General features: G+C 34.1%; 1 protein-coding gene across 3 annotated transcripts in view; it reads left to right on the forward strand.

Annotated features, from left to right (window-relative positions):
* Csmd3 (CUB and Sushi multiple domains 3) overlaps positions 1–23,858 on the forward strand; it is a 1,110,517-nt gene that overhangs the window by 684,289 nt on the left and 402,370 nt on the right. For all 3 annotated transcript variants that reach the window (XM_026384530.2, XM_026384531.2, XM_026384532.2), the window contains 3 exons: positions 1,011–1,193; positions 3,815–4,141; positions 6,001–6,195. In XM_026384530.2, coding sequence (XP_026240315.2) covers positions 1,011–1,193; positions 3,815–4,141; positions 6,001–6,195 — 705 coding nt within the window. The remainder of the gene's footprint in view (positions 1–1,010; positions 1,194–3,814; positions 4,142–6,000; positions 6,196–23,858) is intronic.

Below are 23,858 nucleotides of genomic sequence, written 5' to 3' on the forward strand. Positions count from 1 at the left end.
TGTTTTAAAGGAATCATTATGGCCATCTATGGTTTTGTTTAAGGATATAAGGTTTTCAAAAATATCTCTAAAACATGTAATTTGGTTAAAAAAAACCCAAGTTTTTAATAATATTGACATAACTGAAGATAAAGTCTAATAATTATATAAAGCAATATATGTTTTTGTAGGAGTATTTTTATATTTAAATACAAACATATAATATTACATATTATATGTATCTGTTTAATTATAAAAACATGGGAAAAGAACTAGAAAAATAGATATCAAAGGGTACAGGTAAGTTATACAGAAACCAGATATGTGTAAGTGTTGAAGTGTTAGAATAGACTATTACTTTATCTCAAAGCTTTACTTTTCAAATTTTTATTTACTTTTCTTTTTGCTGCTATTTGAAGATAGTTAATTTCATGGGCTACTATGTTGCATGTGATGTAGAAGCCCAAAAGAACCAACATAGTAATTTATTGCTGACATTCATAGCTTCATAAAAACCATGTCAGATATTTGCAATGTCCTTTGATACATCTCAAAAGAATGTTTTCATGGTGCTCTTGAAAGAAATTTTTCACTCTTCAATTCATTCAATGAACATTCGTTGAGAAAGATGACTAGGCAATTTCAAATGCAAAATTGATTCCTGTTCTTTCATAGACTACTGTTGTTATCACGTACTTGGGGAGATAATACAACCAGCAATTGCCAGAATGACAAATATTGTTTAGAACTATTCATTGATTGCTGTAGAACCAGAGACACATTTGGCAACCTCATTAGCTACCATTATCTCAGGTCCCCACCTACAAAATAAGAGAATTACACTTATTGTTCTCTAAAGATCATGTATCAAATCATATTCATAGAGTGGCAAAAGGAAAAAAATTAAGATTGGAGGATATATTCATTCTTCATTCTGAACTATCTTCCCATAGTGCATGTTTTCTAAACTCTTAGTATGGGCATCGTGTCTGCAAACCTTGGAAGGTGACTTTTATCTTCTATTTTTACAGAAATTGAAAAAGAAAGTTGTGGTGACCCTGGTACACCCTTATATGGAATTAGAGAAGGCGATGGGTTTTCTAATCGTGATATTTTAAGGTTCGAATGCCAGTTTGGGTTTGAATTAATTGGAGAGAAATCCATTGTTTGTCAAGAGAATAACCAATGGTCTGCAAACATACCCATCTGTATCTGTGAGTACCAAATGCTTTGCTTCTAGACAGCATATGTTACCCTGTTCTTGCATATAATTGCTTTTGTAATTAATTGCTAAGAGCTGGAACCGTATAATTATTTTTGGACGAGCAGCACTTTGTGATACTATCTTTAACAAGTGTGCTTATGCTGAATTATAAATTTTAGTACAGATTTAAATAAAGTTAACATAGTTCATTTGGTAATTGCAAAATATATACTACATGTGTTCTTATTACATTTAATTTGGTGACATTTTATACTTTATAGATAGCTACTTCTTATGGAAATTATACATCTGAACTAATTCTCATAGACTCATTTATCTTAACAAGATAGTATGTTTATTTGCAATCAAAAACACTTAAAATACTTAAAGCTTATATTCTATGTATAATGTATTAACCTATTTTTGTATTTAGATGCTCACACTAATGTATAAAGTACTATTTATTTATATTGCACAGAATAAAATTCATTAAAGTTTATGATATACAATATGCTTGTATTAAAACAATGAATTTTTCCAAAAACACTAAGATATTCTGGTTTAACTACAACAAAAACATAACATGTATTAACTTACTGATGTACTTTGTGGCTCAATGAAATACTATTATAATTTCATTACAATAAAGTGAATGTTTTTAGAATCTGGCAGAAATTTCCCTAATTATAATATATTATGCTTGTTCTTCAGGAAGTGGAGGAGAATAAGTGTGCAAAGATCCCCTTACATGAACCATTAGTGTAGGGCATGGTCTCATGCCTAGTCAAAATCACCTCTAAAGTTCTTGTGAGAGAATGAAATGTATTAGAAGAGTCTAATTTGATTCTGTTCACATCATCTAAAGCTTAGTAAAACTTTAAAAGACTTCAATAATGGTCTTTAATTTTAAATATTCTTCTAAGAAGATAATGTTGATTTCGTATTAGACAATTTATAAATGTAATATGTTACAGTAAAAAATAAATTATTTTTGAAAGCATTTTAATATATGCTAAAGTACATTTAATGGAAATATTGCTAAGACAAATTTTAAAAGTTCTTAATATCTAAAGAAATTTTTTTTACCATTTTAAGAATAAATTAATCTGAATATTCTGATAAATTATTAAAATATAGCAATTAGCCAGACACAGTGGTGCACACCTATAATCCCAGCAGCTCAGGAGGCTAAGGCAGGAGGGTCCTGAGCTTGGAGCCAGCCTCAGCAACTTAGCAAAGCCCTAAGCAACTCAGTGAGGTCCTATACAACTCAGTGAAACCCTGTCTCTAAATAAAATACACAAAAGGGCTGTGGTTGTGGCTAGGTGGCTGAGTGCCTCTGGGTTCAATCCCCAGTACCAAAACAATCAAACAAACAAAAAAAGTGGCAATTAACATTTTCATATACAAGCAATAGCTGATTTAAAAATGTATTTGAAAGAGAATTTAATCAGAAGAACAAATTATAAAATACACAGGAACAATATTTACATGTCTTAATAACTCAAGGAAAAAAATTATAAAACTAAAGCAAGGGAGAATTTTAAGTAAAAACTAAAGATGACAAGTTCCAGAGTGAGAAGACATTATATTAAGTATGTGAATTATATACAAATTCCTTGGGAAATTTAATAAAGATTCTAACATAATTTATTTGGGAACATTCTCTAACATATTGACATAGTTAATTTAAATATTCAGAAATAAATAAGAGAATTTTGTAAAAACAAAGTGTTTATGTGGAAACTAAAGCATAATATTAAGTTCTACTGATGAAAATATAACAATGGATCAAAGGAATTTACAGAAAAAAAACTCTACCTGACATATTCATGAATTTAAAGTACAATATAAAGAGTTCTACTTATATGATGGTTATGGGTGTTAGGGTAATGAATTTAGTGGCTCTTGGCCCAGGTAAAGATCATAAAGATAGGAGAGGGCAAACTGAAGCTATGGGGGATTTTTAAGTAAACTTTTATTGAAACATAAATCATGCTCTTTCATTTACCAATTTATTGCCTATCTGCTATAATGGCAGAGTTAAGGAGTTATAAAAGAGATCATGTAAAGCCAAAACATTTAATGTTTGTTTTTTTTACAAAAAGTTTTGTAATTTCCAATTTAAATCCTACTTTATAGAATTGAATGATTCCAGGATTCAGGCAAGAAGAACAGTGAAAGACTATGTGTGTGCTCAGGAAGTGGGAGGAAACTGGAATAAATTAACTTTTCCAGAGAAGTTAGACTTTCAGATTATTTTACCCTCAAATATAAAATGGTTTGAAATTTTTGTTAGGAATGAAGAAAAATAATCAAAATAAACATAGCTGTAATACATATTAAGCCCAATCACTACTAAACCAGTAACTCAAACATGATAAATATCAAAATAAATTGCTGCTATTAAACAAATTATTTTTGTGCATATTTAAGGATATAGTCTTAAATTCACCTAAAATAGTAGTTGCCTTTTCTAATATGTAAAAATGACAACATTTTTGTTTTATAAGGTAATTTACATTTTTATCCGTCTTTTAAATGATTATTATAATGGCAAGATATATCAAAATAAGATCAAATACTACTTTTGATTATTTACTATATTCTTTAATCTTTTCATTTTACCAGTTCCTTGTCTCTCTAACTTTACTGCACCTATGGGAACAGTTCTTTCTCCTGATTACCCAGAAGGTTATGGAAATAATTTAAATTGCATCTGGACAATAATCTCTGACCCAGGAAGTCGGATACACCTTTCTTTCAATGACTTTGATCTGGAATCCCAGTTTGACTTTCTTGCTGTTAAAGATGGTGACTCTCCAGATTCCCCAATTCTTGGAACCTTTACTGGGGCTGAGGTGCCTTCCCATCTTACAAGTAATAGTCATATTCTTCGATTGGAATTTCAAGCTGACCATTCAATGTCAGGACGTGGATTCAACATTACTTACAACAGTAAGTTTTTTGGATTTTATTTTTCCATATAATATTTTTACAAATTAGAACTGCAAAAGAATCAAGCAAACCAGTTCTCTTGTTTCACAAATAAGGAAACTTGAACAAGTCCCTAGTTTTGCCAATGATGATCATTTGATCTTTGATTTCCAACCACATTTTAGCCCCAAATATATTATTTATCTTTGTGAGAGTCCTACTATTAAGAAAATATGTTTCAAATGTCATTATTTATCAGCCAATATATTAGCTTATTCATTAAACTTTATCATAAATTCAAACCTACTGTATATCACACATTTGGTTGTTATTTATATATGAATATTAAAGGAAAATATATTTTCCTTCAAGATATTCATAAACCACTAGGAGTCTTTAAATCGATAGTGACAGCAAAAAATTATAAGTTCAAAGAAATATCAAAGGCCACCAAAGCAAAATATGGAAGGAAATCATTAACTTTGGGGTAGTGGATAACTAAACTCACTTACCAAAGCCAACACGGGAGAAAAACACCTTAGTTATTAAGAGTATCAACTCTAAAGTCAAACTATAAATATCCAAATCTTGGATTTACTACATTTTTTGGTTTCATAACTTAGCCACAGTCCACAATGTCTACATCAGTAAAACCACATTGGATTGTTGTAAGAAGTAAACATGGTAATGCATGTACATAATAACCACAGAGTACATAGTATCTAGCACATCCTAAATTAGAACTATTTGGTATTGAGTAGGAAAAGGGCTTGCAGATTTAGTGATATTAATAGGGCCTAACAAATAAAACATATTTTATGATTTAAAATTAGTTTATACTGTAGGAGTAAATGTAATTGTTTTGAATTTTTCACTAATCCATTTGAAGGTATTCATAAATTGCATAATTGTATTATCTGCTATCATATTAAGTTAATACATAGAAAATAATATTAAGATAAATTAAAGATTTATAGTACAAATTTGGTCATCACATGAATTAAGGGAAAAATTTAGATGGAAAATTTTGTGTAATCTATAACCTCTGAAAATTTGAAACATGGGAGAAACAAGGTAAAATAAGGTAGTGACCCTCAGCTGAAGAACTCATATTCTGAGAGAGAAGAGACAAACCAAAAGACTATAAGGTGTTGAAAAAAAGACTATAGGGTGTTGTCAAAAGCCAGAACAGGATACATTTCAACCCTATCAAGCCTTATTTCTATGACCAAAGGAAAGTTACTTGACTTTTTCTGAGTTTAAGGTTACTTTTTATAGTAATGGTAATACTTTTATCATCGAGATGACCTCAATGTTAAATGAGATAATAACTTATTACAATGCCTAGAAGTTGGTAATTGTAAAAGACTTAAGTCTCTCCCTTTTCCTGGATGGTAGAAAGTAAAAGTCATGAAAAATTAAAAAGAAATTTTAAGACTTCTATTCTATATTGAAACATTTCACTTTAATTATCACAATGAGACCCTCTTTCTGTTCCTTACACAGTGAATTACAGAAGTTTCCTGTGAGATATAGTCAACTTACTTGGAAGTTATATTAATTGAAATTCTAACTAACTTATATTTGGGGAATATTTGCATGAACTTAGCCTAGGGGATCACCATATATAAACAGAAATAATTATATTTTAAATTTTAAAAAATCTTAAGGTATAATTTGTATTTTAAAACCATTACACCTCTAACATATCACAAGCAATCTGTCAGAGGAGAGCCTCCAAATTTTTAAAAGATAAATAAATAAAAGTCTTTTCTAGAAATAAATACAATCTCCTTATTAATTATTTTTAATCACTCAAAATATACAAAGGTTGCCCTTTCTCATATTTATTTTGTATTTTTGTTTGTTATTCTAAAAAGCATTTGGACACAATGAGTGCCCTGATCCTGGAATACCAATCAATGCACGGCGGTTTGGGGACAATTTTCAATTAGGAAGTTCAATTTCAGTTATTTGTGAAGAAGGATTTATTAAAACCCAGGGAACAGAAACAATTACATGTATTCTGATGGATGGAAAAGTAATGTGGAGTGGACCAATTCCAAGATGTGGAGGTAAGTGCAGTAGTGGGAAATATAACCCACTAATATATCATCATAATGCAATAGAAATTGTAAAAGGAAATGCATTGTCTACTGGAACTGTTATAATTTTTATCTAAAAATGTCACTTACTTTTACACATCATACATATATGAAAAATTCACTTCTAGTTTTTTTCATATTTACATAATTTTTAAGGAATTTTTAGGAGCTCTCTTTTAAAAGGAGCTCCTACCTTAAAAGGAGCTCCTACCTTAATAAATGGTAAACATTGTACCTTAAATGGTAAACATTGGTCACATGTATAAATCCCTTTAGTATAATGCATAGTTATATTTATAGTAGTAGAGTTAACAATGGTTTATAAAGTTATAATTATAACTTCCATTTATATTATCATGGTATTTTAACTGTTGTAGTATATATCCCTATTTAACTTTTAGAAATATGTTAACAATTATCAGTTATAATGAATTTATGCTAAAACATTTATATAAAATATATAATTTATAGTTTGCTAATTTATTTTTCCAGTTTTATTTTCTTGATAAAATTCAGTCAAAAGCACTGGGGCTGAGGAGGTAGCTCAGTGGCAGAGCACTTGCCTAGCCCACACAAGCCTCTGGGTTCAATCTCCACTACTGCAAAAAAAAAAAAAAAGAACATATATACATAATATATACATATATAATATATAATTTTATGTATATCAAATAAGATATATTCATATCTGTGCAAATACACACATGCACATACATACATAGTCATGAACTTTCTTGACTTTGTGGACTATGTGTGTGTGTGTGTGTATGTGTGTCTGTGTCTGTATGTACATGTATATGTAATATATGCAATATTTAGAAATGTACATCTTTATATATTATATACACATATAAAGTCCCTTGTTAGTTTAGAAATATGGAAGCATTATCAACCTAAAAATATATTAATTATATGATGTAGCTATTTAGAATATGTAGTGATGCTTGAGTTAAAAGGGTTTTATTTAGAATTGCCATAGTAGAGATTACTATTCTAAATTCCAATTGTTTTTCTACTCTAGTATCTAGGGATACATATCTATATATTAAAATGATGAACTTTACTAATTAGATGACTTCAAACCTGGAAACATGGTTCCTTTTTCTTTTCTTTTTTAAAATTTATATATGACAGCAGGATGCATTGCAATTCATATTACACATATAGAGAACAGCTTTTCATATCTCTGGTTGTACACAAAGTATATTTACACCAATTTATGTCTTCATACATGTACTTTAGATAATTATAACCATCACATTCCACCATCATTTTTAACCCCATGCCCCCTCCCTTCCCCTCCTACCCCTGTTCCCTATCTAGAGTTTATCTATTCCTCCCATACTCCACCTTACTACCTCACTATGAATCAGCCTCTTTATATCAGAGAAAACATTAGGCATTTAGTTTTTTGGGATTGGCTAACTTCACTTAGCATTATCTTTTCCAACTCCATCCATTTTCCTGCAAATGCCATGATTTTATTCTCTTTTATTTCTGAGTAATATTCCATTGTGTGTATATGCCACATTTTTTTAATCCATTCATCTACTGAAGGGCATCTGGGTTGGTTCCACAATTCAGCTATTGTGAATTGTGCTCCTATAAACATTGATGTGGTTGTGTCCTTGTAGTATGCTGGGGGTTTTTTAAATGCTTTTCAATTATAATATTAGAAACTTGAAGACAATGGAGCAGTTTCTTAAAAATCCTGAGTGAAGATTAATTTCAAATAGAACTTTATACTCAGTCAAATTATTGAGTATATACATACAATAACAGTATTTTGAAGCATACAAATACACTCCAAAATGTATTATTTTGTACCCTTTCTTATGAAAGCTATCTTTATTATTAATTTTTTTATTTATTTATGACAGTGGAATGCATTACAATTTTTATTACACATATAGAGCACAATTTTTCATATCTCTGGTTGTATACGAAGTATATTCACACCAATTTGTGTCTTTATACATGTATTTTGGATAATAATGCCCATCACATTCCACTATCATTTCTGACCCATGTGCTGCTGAGAAGAAACTGTACTGGCTTATCGAAGGGTGAAATATTCTGTATATGTCAGTTAAGTCAAAGTTATTGATTGTATTATTGAGTTTTATAGTTTCTTTGTTTAGCTTTTGTTTGGAAGATCTATCCAGTGGTGAAAGAGGTGTGTTAAAATCTCCCAAAATTATTGTGTTGTGGTCTATGTGACTCTTGGAGGTTGAGAAGAGTTTGGTGAACGTAGATGTTCCTTTGGGGCATATATATTTATAATTGTCAAGACTTGTTGGTGTATGGTTCCCTTGAGCAGTATGTAGTATCCTTCTTTATTCCTTTGGATTAACTTTAGCTTAAAACCTACTTTATTTGATGTGATGACAGAAACCCCTGCTTGCTTCCACAGTCCATGTGAATGGTATGATTTTTCCTAATCATTCACCTTCAGTCTGTGGATGTTTTTTCCTATGAGATGAGTCTCTTGGAGGCAGCACATTATTGGATCTTTTTTAATCCAATCTACTAGTCTGTGTAATTTGATTGGTGATTTTAAGCCATTAGCATTCAGGGTTATTATTGAGACATGATTTGTATTCATTTGTATTCCCAGTCATTTTTGTTTATTTTTGTATTTAACGTGACTTGGTTTCTCCTCTGATTAGGTTTTCCTTTAGCATAATATCTCCTTCTGATTTTCATCCTTGTTTTTAATTTTCTTTTCATGGAATATTTTGATGAGGGTGTTCTGTAGTGTGGGCTTTCTGGTTGTAAATTCTTTTAACTTTTGTATATTGTGGGAGGTTTTTATTTCATCATTAACTCTAAAGCTTAGTTTTGTTGGATATAAGATGCATTACTTGGCATTCAATTTCTTTCAGAGCTTGGTATATGTTGTTCCATGATCTCCTGGTTTTGATGGTCTGGGTTGAAAAATCTGCTGAGATACGAATTGGTCTCCCCCTATATGTGATCTGATTCTTCTCTCTTGCAGCTTTTAAGATTCTATCCTTATTCTGTATCCTAGGCATTTTCATTTAATGTGCCTTTATGTAATTTTGTACATTTGGTGTCCTGTAAGCCTCTTGTATTTGGTTTTCCATTTCATTCTTCCTACTTGGGAAATTTTCTGATATTATCTTATTGACAATATTGTGTATTCCTTTGGTTTGGAACTCTGTGCCTTCCTCTATCCCAATAACTCTTATATTTGGTCTTCTGATGCTGTCCCATAATTCTTGGATGTTCCATTCATGGTTTCTTACTATCTTGACTGTGTGATCAACTTTATGTTCCAGATTGTATACTTTGTCTTCATTATCTGACATTCTTTCTTTCAAGTGATCTATCTAGTCTGTTGGTTATGCTTTCTATTGAGATTTTTATTTGATTTATTGTATTCTTCATTTCAAGGATTTCTGACTCTTTTTTTTTCCAGAGTCTCTATCTCTCTCTTGAAGTAATCTCCTGCTACCTGTATTTGCTCTCTTATCTCCTTGTTGGAGTGATCAGATTTTGCCTGTACTTGCTCATTTAGGTCATTCTTTAATTCACAGATTATTTTAATTATGAACCTTCTGAATACCTTCTCTGATATTTCATCAATTTCGCTGTTCATAGGTTCTGTTATTGTACTATTCTGGTTTGTTTGGGGCACTTTCCTCCCTTGTTTTTTTTTTTTTTTTTATGTTGTCTATGTGTCTTCCTTTCTTGCAGTGTGGATCCTGGACCTGGGTCTCCCGCAATTTGGTGAGGGCAGATCTGGTCTAGGCCTGAGCTCCAGAGATAGTCTTCTGGTAGGAAGGGGTGGTCCTGGGCCAGAGGCTGAGCTCCTGGGGGTGTCTGTAGGTGGTGGCAGGATGGACAGGGGCCTACTGTGAGCCTTGGTCCCTTGCCTAAATGTTGCCTTTTTCTTACTTTCCCAGTTTTTCTTATTACCAATGCTCAAAGGAAAATGGAAATTTCTTTTTCCTCAATTTCTAGCTGATAAATTGAGAACATTTACTATATAGTTTTCAAAGTGTCACAGATTTAAGGAATACAACATTGCATACAAATTGCTGGCTTTCACTGGATTGAATGTCTTATGATGAGGTAATCTCAAACCATGTAATTACCTTTTCCTTGTGGCCCTTCAATTAAGCATCTCCTTCCTCATTACTTCTAAGCACTCTCTTATTTGTGATTTCAGGATGCTGAACTGGGACAACTCTGGCAGTATTTATGATTGTGACATTATTTTAAAAATATAATGGAGTTGCACAATAAAAGACTGAAATAAAAATAATAAAATAGAAAGTAATATTTAATTTTTACATCACATTTTGCCTCTGAATTCAGTTTTATCATAGTTCCTGTCCCAGACTTGACAAACTAGTCAGGAAAGCCTATAGTAGTATTTGAATGAAAAGTGGGTGATGGAGAAAAAATTATTTCCACAGAAAGACAAGCACCAGTTTAGTGTGACTGGAGTAGAAGAGAGGGGTGTGGGTCTGATGAATAAGTAGTGCAGAGACAGACATGGTTTGTAAACAATGCTAAATAGTTTCAAAGTTATTCTGTGATTGGCTGGCAGCCATTTCAATTGGGAAGTGAGAGGATCTGAGCCTCTCCCATCTATGTTCTGTAAGTTATTTCCAGTCTCAGTTAATAGAACTGAGACTATCTCTAGGTAATTGTTAAACTTTGTTGGATCTTCACTTAATTAGATTGTTGGCTTTTGGAACTGCTTGATGGCTAGCTGGATAGGAGGTTAAAAATAATGAAATTGATAACAAAAAGTAATTTTATTAATCACTGCTACAAGAGAGCAATTTTACATTCTAAAACATGAATGGTATTTAACTTTTAAAAGTAAATAAGAATGGGGTGTGTGGTGGTGCATTCCTGTAATCCCAGTGGCTCAGAAGGCTGAGGCAGCAGGATTGTGAGTTCAAAGCCAGCTTCAGCAATTTTGTGAGGACCTAAGCAACTTATCAAGACCCTGTCTCTAAATAAAATATTTAAAAATGGCTGGGGATGTGGCTCAGTGGTTAAGTTCCCTTGGGGTCAATCCCCAGTATCAAAAATAGAAAGTGAATAAGAAAGTGTTCAGAACTTTTTATTTGCCACAGGCCTGCAAATGCTCCAAATATCCTAAAAAGAAGCTTTAGGAAGTTTTTAAAGGAAAAAATCTTTTTTTTCTCTCTGTTTGAATAAAATGGCATGTAGTTTGTTCATCTGGCTCTTTATGGATCCAACACCAAAGTGGGACCATCACTAAGGATGGGATTGGAGCCAAGGAAGGCAGAATCAAGGTGGACCCAAAGCAACCTTAGTGTGGCATTTGCCAGGTTATCTATCATATCCCAGGCCACACTTTGAGCTACTTTCCACCCAAACAAACAAACTTCTGTCAATTTCTATAGAATTAACTCAGGTATGTTTGATTTCTTGGATTCATATTAAGGTTAATATTGATTTTCTGGATTTTGCCTCAATTTTACTTAGGTACTAGCAACAAAAGCCTGAGACAAGCTGTTTTCCTAACTTTTTTAACCCTCTTTCTTTCCCCCACCATTTTTCCAGCTGACACCCAGTTACTCCCATTAATGGAGAGGAATATGGCTGGGAACATGCTCTTCCTATCTCTCTTGTTCTCTAGACCTGCCATGTTTTGATAGAGTTTTATTATTTATTACATTCACCTTTTAAGGCACTATCAGATCCCACTGACATATGCTTCCATTTTTAGCTAAAACTGTTTTAATATCTTTATATTAAACATTTTATATAGGAGAAAAATTTTAAAGGACATGTTTCTATGTTCTGATAATACAACTAATTTTCTACATGTATTTTATTCTCTGTATGAGATATTCTATGACTGAATACATTCATAAGTTATTTACACATATTATTGGTGTATGTTGAAATTAGAAAGTAGAAAAATATTTGCTTTAATCAGAACTTATAGAACAAGAGAAAGGAAGCCTGTGATTTTTTTTTTTTTTTTTTTAAGAAATCTTTCAGCTTTGGGGTTGTGGCTCAGTGGTAGAGCACTTGCCTAGCATGTGTGAGGCACTGGGTTTGATCCTCAGCACCACGTATAAATAAATTTAAAAAATAAAGATCCATCAACAACTAATAAAAATATTTTTAAAAGAAATCTTTATGCTTCAACCCAATTAAAGATTACCATTATCCCTGCTCCAATTTCATTCTATCAGGATTACCTAGGTATGTAAACATGTTGGCAAGTTAGTGATCCGCCAATGTCAATTAGTCCTCAACCCTGAAACCATGGGAAATGTTTTTAAAAAGTGAAACTTTTCATCTTTCTTATTCCTTGGATAAATATTGTTAGACCAAATGAGAGAAATAATATCATAATGCTTCACAGTTCTATGATCCCACAGCTAGAGCTAGATTCAATTCAGATAGTTTTCAGATAGATACAGTTGTTGAAAAGAATTGGGTTATAAATTTTATTCACTGACCTAAAGTTCAACTTAGATGTATTAACTAAGGAAAGATTTGGTATTTATGAGAATTCTAACTTCTTCTTCTAAAATGGGTTGATCTAATCTTACTGTGAAGACAAAAGTCTAGATACTTTTTAAAGCCTTGTGATCTTTCAGTTCTACTAATGGGAAACAATATGTTAGTTATTGTACTCAGAATTGGAGTCATTGCAATTTGAATCTGACAAATTGTTATCTAAATTCCATTAAATAAAGTCAATGACTCCTTTACTCACCCTGAGACTGTACTTGAATATGACTAGTTCTGTCTAGGGCCATTCTACCTGATGTACCCTTCAAATCAACAACCTAAAGTCATGAAGAATATTCTTGTTGTAGGTCTCCTTCAATTGGCTGACAAAGGATTTTCATAATGTTTTATATAAAAAGTGTTACCCTTAGGGTTTAGAATGTTCTTCCTGCAAAGCTCATGTTGTAAAAGCATGATCCCCAAAGTAGAAACTTTCAGATGGGAGATTTTTAGATAATGATGATAAATGCAGCCTCATCAGTGGATTAATCCATTCGATTGATTAATAATATGAATGCATCAGGTCATGGTGGCACATGCCTATAATCCCAGTGGCTAGGGAGGCTAAGGTAGGAGGATCACCATTTCAAAGCCAGCTTCAGCAAAAGTGAAATGCTAAGCAACTCAGTGAAACCCTGTCTCTAAATAAAATACAAAATAGGGCTGGGGATATGGCTCAGTGGTTGAGTGCCCCTGGTATCTAAATAAATAAAGAAGAAGAAGAATGAAATACTGTAAGCAAGTGGGACATGGCTGGAGGAAGTAGGTCACTAGGTTATGCCTTTGGACTATAACTTGTTCCTGGCTCCTTTCTTTATCTCTCTGCCTACCAGCTGTCAGGAGCTGAGCCACTTTCTTCCACCATGATATTCTGCCTCACTTCCAGCCCAACACATTGGAATAGACAAACCATGAGCCAAAACTCTGAAACTGTGAGCACATAATAAACTTTTCTTCCTCTAAGTTTTTGTTGTCCAGTATTTTGCTCACAGGAATGAAAATCCATTTAACATAGAAACTTCTTATAGATTCCCTTCCTCTACCTTCACCAGTTTTTGACTTATAGTAGCTGCAAACACACCTTTCCTCTCTGGCTCTTTATTCCTCACAACCATGTGGCCCCCACATTCATTGATTTTTCTGTTCTGTATAGTGCAAATCTCCTGTTTGGTATCTGTGAGCCTCTTCTAAAAGTTCAGTCCTCTGAAATGCAGTCTTCTCATGAGAATCTTCTTCTTTGGATTTTCTTCTTTTCTTACTATAATCCTCATTTTTCCCCCCCCACCCCGCCATTTCTTAGTATGATCAAAAGTCCTTTTGGGGTTTCAGGACATTGCCAGGCTCATATCATGTACTTCAAAGTCACATCTGTTAGCCAAAGTGCTGCGAAATCTGTGAAAGAGACAAAGGGTAGAACATAGTTACTTTTAGATTGTATTTCTCTCTTCACATAAGCTTATGTTTCTGTTTCTTGAAACATGGGTAAGATGTTGCTTTCACTTTCTTATTTTTTTTAAGGGAGTAGTGGGTCACTAGAATTCCTTTGCAATGCCAAGCAACTCAAACTGGATCTACTCCTTACCCCCAAGTTTGTGCTCTTTTAACCATCCAGTAAAACACTACATTTCTTATCACTGAAATTTTTCTTGGGACCAATACTACTAGTAGAAGGCAAATTTTAAGTTACAATATCTGACTCACCAGAGGGATTTTCCTTTTGGACTTTGGGAAACCCATTTGTTTCTCCCACCTATATTCTGCTCATCTGGGGGCTAGGTCCAAGTGAGATAGCTTGTATATTGTTTGCCAAAAGTTTTTTGCCTCATTTTCCATACCTCAAATGATCTGAGCATTATTACTTGGCTCTTTCTTAAATATAGCCATAACTAATTTTTCTCAGCTTTCATTTGCTTTCTCAGATTTGCTCTGAATTAGTTTGCAATGAACTTGTTGCAGATGTTCCTCATTCCCTAATCCTTTTGTACCTTCTCCTGGTAGCTGTCAAGCTTGAACATTTTCTATGAGTTTAATGCATAGCCAGAATATACTTTATTTCTCTTCTCTTTTTTCCTTCCTTCCTTCCTTCTCTTTCCTTTTCTTTCTTTTTTTTTTTTTTTTTTTTTTTTTGTGGTACTGGGGATTGATTCCAGGACCTCATGCATGCAGGCAAATGCTCTGCTCTCCCACTGAGGTACATCCCCAGCCCAGTAATGTTTATTTGCACACAGGTCAACTCTTCTGAATATTTATGTCATTCAGGGTGGTAAAGCCAAATCCCACTGATTTTAATGGATATCTGAGTCACAAATAGCACCTAATGCCAAATGTGGGAGTAGAAATCATGACTTCATGACTCCAAATGCCAATAGGAGCAAAAAGTAAAAACAAACTAGCAACAACAACAACAACAATAACAAAACACAAAAAAACAATAAGATGAACTTCATACATTTCCTTTCTGCTGCTGTTGGACTTCCAAGAAAAGTATAATAGGGAACCACTAGTTTGTGTCATTTCTTCCTAGGAGGATGCCTTCTTTTAATGTTCAGAAAGGAAATGTATGGGCTACTGGAAATGCTGTTGTCACTTGTCAATAATATCATTCTCGTGTTGCTTCTTATTCTCATGAAGTAGAAAAATATTTACCTGTTAACATATCTTCTAAAATGTGGGAAGACACACCTGCAACTTAGAGGGTAGCTAACCTATTTTATTCAGTTCATCTTATTGTTTTTTTGTGTTTACACTATAGTCAGCAATGCCCTCTTGAATCTAAAACAACTCCCTGGACAAAACTGGAAATGCAATGTTGGCCTTCTGGATTACATTGTTATGTTTTTGAATATGAATAGGACATAATACATTGTATGAACTTCTTTACAGAAAAGGAGGATTTCAGTAAGTTAAATATATTGCAAGAGTCAGATGGATGCTATTGGCCCAAAGCTAATGATTTAATTAAGATGCCGATTTAAAACTGATTGAAACAAAAATCACCTCTTTCTTGTGGAGAGTCATACTAATTTCAAATATTGTTATCTTTTCAATCTTCCTGACAAGGAAAACAACAGGAACAAATGTGTGATTGATAAATTGTAGAGCCATATTTTCCTGCTGCTTCTGAATTAGCAACTTATACCCCTTGCTAAGTAGGAAAAATGTATCAATATTGATCTCCATAGAAAACTGCAGTCTGGATAGCCTGCCTGGAACTTAAGTGAGTCCTAACTGACTCTTCTCTCAATTATTTGTGTGATGGAGATATGGCTCCCAATTTGTAAAAGCTGCAATTAGAAAGTAAGGGACATTGATGTAGTTTTACATTTGTCAATCTACCTATTTTTCTGTAACTGCTGGAGTCATAAGTTGTTCAGTTTTCATCCATCTCCTTTTAGGAGAGAGGTAGCTAATCTCTTTATATTCAAGAAGTTGAAGGTAATGACTCCAAGAGATTTACTTGTTGAGAATGAAGATGCCCGTGTGAAAGAGGAACTAGAATCCATGGATAGATATTTGCTCATACAGTTGACTTTTCTGCTTTCTTTGAGTATTGGACAAGAGGGGGAAAAAAACTAATGAAAACCTGGCACTTTGGAGATGAAAAGAGCTGTCTACTTGAAACAATTCAAGTAGTCAAAGACATGAGTTTGCTATGCATCAAATGAATACCAAAGGAGGTACCTGGACTTGGTTACAGAATTAAAAAAAAAAAAATCCAATGAGAAGAATCAACTGTCAGGTGTGGAAGCAGAGAGATCACTGGAAAAGGTTGAATTCCTGTGTGTCAGGGAATCATGACACACAGGTGAATAAATATTGTCAATACCTGACAAATGGAAGACATTAGTGAACAGTAAGGGTTAGTGAGGGAAATGGCAACAGTCAAGAGAAGACAGTGACAGCAAATCTACTTCATACTAGTGCTGACCTCTCACAGGGAAAGGGAGCTAAAAGGAAAGTTAGTAAATGAAATATGAAAGAGGATACAAATTCTTTTCTATTCCAAGTGCTGAGTGGAACAGCAATTAGCAAGCACTTGTCTTCCCTCACCATGCTCCCTCCTGTCCTCCACATGTCTCTGGCCATTATCCCAGCAGGCATCCTGGGTGGGTGGGTGGAAGAAATGAGAGAAGTTTTTTTTAAATTTGGCTGACTGGAAGAAGTTTTTCAACAACAACAAAAAAAAGTGATTAGAAAGTGTAAGTGTCTTGCCAACATGTTTTTGACATGTAAAAATGTATGTTTGAAGGCAGAAGACAGAGACAGAGGCAAGAAAGAAAGAGAAAAGGCTTCTGTTTTTGCTCCACCAACTTTAGAATGTTCCATAAAATGCTTATTCAAGCATGAACTTCCTTGTCCTCAGAATAGTGCTCCCTGAATTACTATGGCTTATAGTCCTTCCTACTCTCTAGTGAGATTTCTGAGAAAATTCTTCAAGTGAATAGGATGAAACTAAAGTCCCTGGAGAACTGTTCAGAATAAGGCTGGACTTGCATACAAGATAAACTCTCCCTTTGAGGGTATGAGCTTTTCTCTTGAATCTCAATTAGCTTCAGAGGAAAAGACATTCAGAAATATCACATTCTCTTTGGAAAGAGTTCTTTTATTGGACTAATGATCTGATGCATATATCAGAATTGATTTGTAGTTCTAAAGGACAGGATATGTGTTTACATATGTTACATAGTTATATTTAAGAATCAACCCCTTTTTACAGTACCTATTCATGTAGTATTCTGGTCTTCTGGTCTCCTGGAGAACTACCATAGGAAAATTAATTAACCCATCTACAGGGTTCTGCTCCCAATTTCTGCTGAGCTAGGTATGAAGCAGGAGAAGAAGGGAAGGGGTTAGAGAAATGAGAGGAGGTGCAGAACTGCTACTCACACTATCTCTGTAAGTCTATTTATTTAATTTGTGTGTTTCTGTCTCCCTGTTTTTATACTAGATTCAAACCTGAATTTCCTTTACTTTTTTTTTTAACCATCATCCAATGTGCAGAAATTAAAAAGATCTGGTGATTACTTACCACACCTACAACCTAGAACAAGTAAAGAAAGAGAATAAAGGAAAGAAGTGGAACCACCATCGTGTGATAGTCCCTGAGATGGCATCTAGATTTTATCAGGCATATCTCCACAGAAAGACATATCGGACCAAATGATAGAATGCTCATCTCTTTAAGTCACTTATTACTAAACCTTTTCAATCAAAACCCAGCTCTAAAAGTCCCCAACTCCCTCTGAGCACCTAAGTGCCAATTCTCAAGTGGAAGAGCATCTCCTGCTGTGAAACTCCACAATTCCCTCAGCATTTTTGTTCAAGATAATTTTTTTTCTGAATATAGTCTGATATACTTCATACTCTTTCATATTGGTCTTAAAACATACTAGCTATTTTAAATGTGTCCTTTCTACTAAAATTAACAGGAATGAGTCAGTATTCCAACTCAGATTATTTATAACAAGTTTTCTTTAGTCATTAGAAAAATAAAACTGGATATACTCTATGTCTTTTATTTATCATGTGTTCTGCTTTTATTGCTAAAAAGCATTGTAGGCAACAGCCTGTATTTCAAAAATGTATCCAAATTACCTTCTCATCCTAGAAAGTTGTGACATAATTCAGGAGACTCTTAGAGGTACAGAATACCCATGCCCTCTTGGATTTTCTTGTTGTGGTCCTGTTTTTTCCACAACCAAGTTGTACCAGGGCATTGGGTCAGTTGCAGACAAGACAAAGAACATGCCCAGACAGTATGGGGGAGATATGGTTTATTGGGGAAAGCTTATGAGGGATCAGAGACTCATCTCAGAGGAGTTCAGTGGCCACATGCTGACAGAGATAGCACCCTCATCCCTCATAGTGCTTTTGCCAAGCAGTGCCTCGCCTCCCTCATAGAGTTTTGTCCAGTGACGGCCTACTGGATGAGTGACAAATATCCTTTCCACAGTGCCCTCAGTTTTGCACTCATCCTTACTCACAAAGGGATTTTATGTGTAAGACGGCAAAAGCAGTTACATCATTAATATTAGCTTTCTCAGTTAGCTAGTCTGGCCCAAGAAGAAACTGTCCTGATGTACATTCAAGAAAATAGACTTCTACAGGTAACACTAACTTTCCTAGTTCCCAGTGTGAATAAGAGAAAGTGTTTTTCAAGGTAATATGTATCTGGACTTTCTGGCTAGGCTTGCACTTACTGTTCCCTTAACTTGGCTAGGTTTTAGGAGACAGAAAGGAGGCGTTCAGGGACTTGAGTTGTTACTGTCCCTTTTCTTTAGGGATGAAACAGGGCCTGAAGAATAAAGTGATCTGAAAAATCAGAGTAAGAGGTCTTTAACCATGAGGATTTCTGGGTTCCACCTAATAGCTGCTAGAGTTACAGTCCTGAAATATGCATTTCAGCAAATTCCCTAGGTACCCACTAAAGTTTTAAAGCAATAATCACTGCACAAAACTTAGAGGCTTAACCTTCTTAACCCCTCACTAACTCTATATTGCAGCAGCAACAACAACAATAACAACAACAACAAACACTTGACTTTCACACAGTTGGATTAGTATTTCTCACTTCCTGCTTCCACTCATTCCCTTTCTCTCTCTGTAAGCCTGTTTTCTCTTCATCTCTTAATCTAGACCATCTTCTGATATCTTTTTCCTAATATTTGGGTTATTACCTGACATTCCCTTTTCCAGACTTCCTACCCAGCTCCAGTATATCCTTATAATATTTCATGTTAGCTATAGATACTGTGTGTCTCTTGAGGGCAAGTATAATGTCATAAAGACTTTGAAAAAAATTGAGTAACTAGCAAAGTATTTTATATATAGCAGAACTAAGTACATTTTATTGAATTAATAAGTTAATGAATAAAAATGATTTCCTATTGGAAAATCACTTAGGGGTTTAGAATCTCAAATTTATATTAGAAACTTTTGGAACGAATATTTTATTCTCCTAACATTTAATCCACCTCTGTCTTCAATAAACTTATGTTAAAGAGCATAAGAAATGGGGATGTGGTTGTAGCTCAGTGGTAGATTGCTTGCCTAGCAGGAGTGGGGTACTGGGTTTGAAATTCAGTATCACATAAAAATGAATAAATATGTCAATTTACAACTAATTTTAAAAAAATAGAGTAAGAAGTGCTTAAATAAGGGTTTCTCCTGAAAATTAGTTGAAAACAATCAACCATGATGGCTCCTAACTTAGAATTTAAAGATATGAATTTAAGTCTCAGCTCTGCCACTATACTAGGCCTGTGTTTCTCATCAATTCATATGCTTCATGATTTTTATCCATCTGAAAAACAAGTGAAAGGACAAATCCAGTATTTTTATGCCACAAAAATAATTTTAAGATGTAGATTATCCATAAGCACATTCTAAACCAAAAAGTAAAGTAACTGTTTGTTGATATGGCAGAAATGACCAGCTATTGGTCTGCTAATTGAACTGGAAATGACCTCCAAAGCAAAGTAGGGAGACCCTACATTTGAAAATGGCAGCCGTCGTCATCAGCTGGGTCTTGTAAGGATAAGAGAAAGAAGGCTTATTCAGTCAATAGGTTCACCTCTTTGACTCTTTCGAAAATATGTCAAAGAAAAATTTCACCAACAGAGTTAAATAGGTAACAAAGACTCCATTCATGACTATTGCAATAGGGAAGCAGACTAAATTTAACTCCTCTGGAAGAGATCAAGGGTCTTTAAGTATTGGGGCGAATTAGTAGAAAAGTACAAGAGGATACTAGCCAGTAAAATGGCCAATGTGATTAGGTCATTTGTTTGCAAATTAGAATTTATTGAGGTCATTTTCCTACCCTCCCTTAGAAACTAAAAGAGCTTGTGATTACTTTTCAATGGGATGATTCCCAGATCACTAAGATGCTCCTGAATCGTAAAACTAGTAGGAGACTAGGAGAAGATTTATATCTCAAAGGGACAAAGAAAGAATATATGTTGTTGTTGTTGTTGTTGTTGTTGTTTTGTTTTTTAAATAAATGCCTCAAGAAATGGAGGTAGGAGGGGCTGCAGGTGTCTAGCACAAGGAAAAAGGCTGTCTAAAGTTAAGTCTATCTGAAGGCTGTCTTGGTCAGATGAGACCTAAACTGTATTATTTCACAATTAATATCTATGAATTTACTTATTTTGGCAGCTACCATCATTGCAGTTTGCAGGCTTAGGAGAGAATAAGATCCAAACACAAAGTCCATCCTGGTTTTTGCCCCAATGTAGTATTATCCTGGCTGTTGGCCAATTCATATTTAATTCTAAATGAAAACATTTCCCTCCCCCAAGGATTGCATATTCAAGTATACTTGATTTCTTCCTCTAAATGTTCATCTTTACCTTCTACTCATATTGAAATTTCTTTTGAAAATAATTCCAAAAATAGCCAAGGGCTCCATATTCTATTTCATAATTTTTATTTGATGTTTCGCAGACCCTTGGATCTCAGCATTGAATACCTTTGGCTTCCTATGTAAAACTCCTCCATGTTTTGCATTCTTCATTTTGCTGAATGCAATTAGCAATGACAGGTATATGCCAAGGGCCCAAGGACCAGTTTAGGCTTCTTTCTTTTAACTCTTTGCCTCTCATCAGTAAATGCTTGTGTCTCTACCCCTCAGATAGCTCATATTCAGCTTCTCCTTGTAAAAACTTTATTTCACAATTATACTTTTCCTAGAAAATTCAAACAGTCTCCTAACTGATATTACAAACTCCCATTGCACTGTCTCTAATCCATTTTATTTTCAAGTTCCATTAAATGAAAATTGTATCCTTTGTATATAAATGTATATGAATCCTTTGTTTTAAATTGCTTGGTTCATTTTCTATACCAGAGCCTTTTCTAATCATCTTCCATGGTTTCCCATTACTTTTTGATTCTACAAAAACATGTCAGTATTACTCAAAAGCATTGTGCATTGTACTGACAAGTCTTTATGCTTTTCCACAAGCTGTTGCATCCATTTACAATATACTTATCTTCCTCCTCGTGAACTCTGTCTTATCCTTGAAGACTGAAAACAGAATACCTACTATGAAGATTTTATTCATGTCCTCTAACATACACATATGTATCTGTGTTATAGAATTTATGACATTTTACATTTTGTTTTTCCTTCTTTGATAGAATTCATGACATTTTACTTTTTTTCCTGTGTTTTGCACTAGGGGTATTCTGAGGAAAGAAAACAAGTATTTTATTGGAAACAGGGTTTTAAAATCAAACTGCCTCTTTTCAAACCCTTGATTGCTCATATGCAAATTGTTTAAATGTTTTGCACTTCATTGTTCTTATCTATAACAATAAATCTACCTGGTTGAGTTATTTGGAACATTTTATAAAATAATTCAAGGATGTCTTAGCATAACACCTGACACATAAGAATTTTTCAATAAGTGTTAATTAGTATCAATGCCACATAGGCACATATTTGATTCAAAATAATTTCCATTAACTGAAATATGATTGAATAAATGAATGAACCAATGAAAAGGGATTTGGAAAATATCTCAATATGGTCTTCGTCTCCTGCTTTCTATACATTCCAAAGTTTTTTTTTTTTTTCAGCCAGAGATATTTAGTGTGTGTGTGTGTGTGTGTGTGTGTGTGTAACTTTTTAATGGGATGACTCCCAGATCACTAAGTGTATGTGTGTGTATGTACCATTAGCAATGAGTGTCTGTTAGTCACTAGGAATTGAACCCAGAGCCTCAGATATTCTAGGTTAATGCTTTACCACTGAGTCACATTCTCATCCCTGTTATTTTCTTTTTTCTTTTTTTTTTATTGGTCGTTCATAACATTACATAGTTCTTAATACATCATATTACATGGTTTGATTCAAGTGGGTTATGAACTCCCGCTTTTACCCCGTATACAAATTGCTGTATCACATCAGTTACCCTTCCATTGATTGACATATTGCCTTTCTAGTGTCTGATGTATTCTGCTGTCTGTCCTATTCTCTACTATCCCCCCTCCCCTCCCCTCCCCTCCCCTTTTCTCTCTCTACCCCTTCTACTGTAAATCATTTCTTCCATTTGTATTATCTTGTCTTATCCCTCCTTTCCTCTTATATGTCATTTTGTATAACCCTGAGGATCGCCTTCCATTTCCATGCAATTTCCCTTCTCACTCCCTTTCCCTCCCACCTCTCATCCCTGTTTAATGTAAATCTTCTTCTCAAGCTCTTCGTCCCTACCCTGTCCTTGTTTACTCCCCTTATATCAAAGGAGTCATTTGGTATTTGTTTTTTAAAGATTGACTAGCTTCACTTAGCATAATCTGCTCTAATGCCATCCATTTCCCTCCAAATTCTATGATTTAGTCATTTTTTAATGCAGAGTAATACTCCATAGTATATAAATGCCACATTTTTTTTATCCATTCATCTATTGAAGGGCATCTAGGCTGGTTCCACAGTCTTGCTATCGTGAATTGAGCTGCTATGAACATCGATGTAGCAGTGTCCCTGTAGCATGCTCTTATTAGGGCTTTAGGGAATAGACCGAGAAGGGGAATAGCAGGGTCAAATGGTGGTTCCATTCCCAGCTTTCCGAGAAATCTCCATACTGCTTTCCAAATTGGCTGCACCAATTTCCAGTCCCACCAGCAATGAACAAGAGTGCCCTTTTCCCTGCATCCTCTCCAGCACTTATTGTTGTTTGACTTCCTAATGGCTGCCAATCTTACTGGAGTGAGATGGTATCTTAGGGTAGTTTTGATTTGCATTTCTCTGACTGCTAGAGATGGTGAGCATTTTTTCATGTACTTATTGATTGATTGTATGTCCTCTTCTGAGAAGTGTCTGTTCAGGTCCTTGGCCCATTTATTGATTGGGTTATTTGTTATCTTATTGTCTAATTTTTTGAGTTCTTTGTATATTCTGGTTATTAGGGCTCTATCTGAAGTGTGTGGAGTAAAGATTTGTTCCCAGGATGTAGGCTCCCTGTTTATCTCTCTTATTGTTTCTTTTGCTGAGAAAAAACATTTTAGTTTGAGTAAGTCCCATTTGTTGATTCTAGTTGTTAACTCTTGCGCTATGGGTGTCCTATTGAGGAATTTGGAGCCCGATCCCACAG

Source organism: Urocitellus parryii, chromosome 7 (assembly GCF_045843805.1).
Source record: "Urocitellus parryii isolate mUroPar1 chromosome 7, mUroPar1.hap1, whole genome shotgun sequence".
Classification (NCBI taxonomy): Eukaryota; Metazoa; Chordata; class Mammalia; order Rodentia; family Sciuridae; genus Urocitellus; species Urocitellus parryii.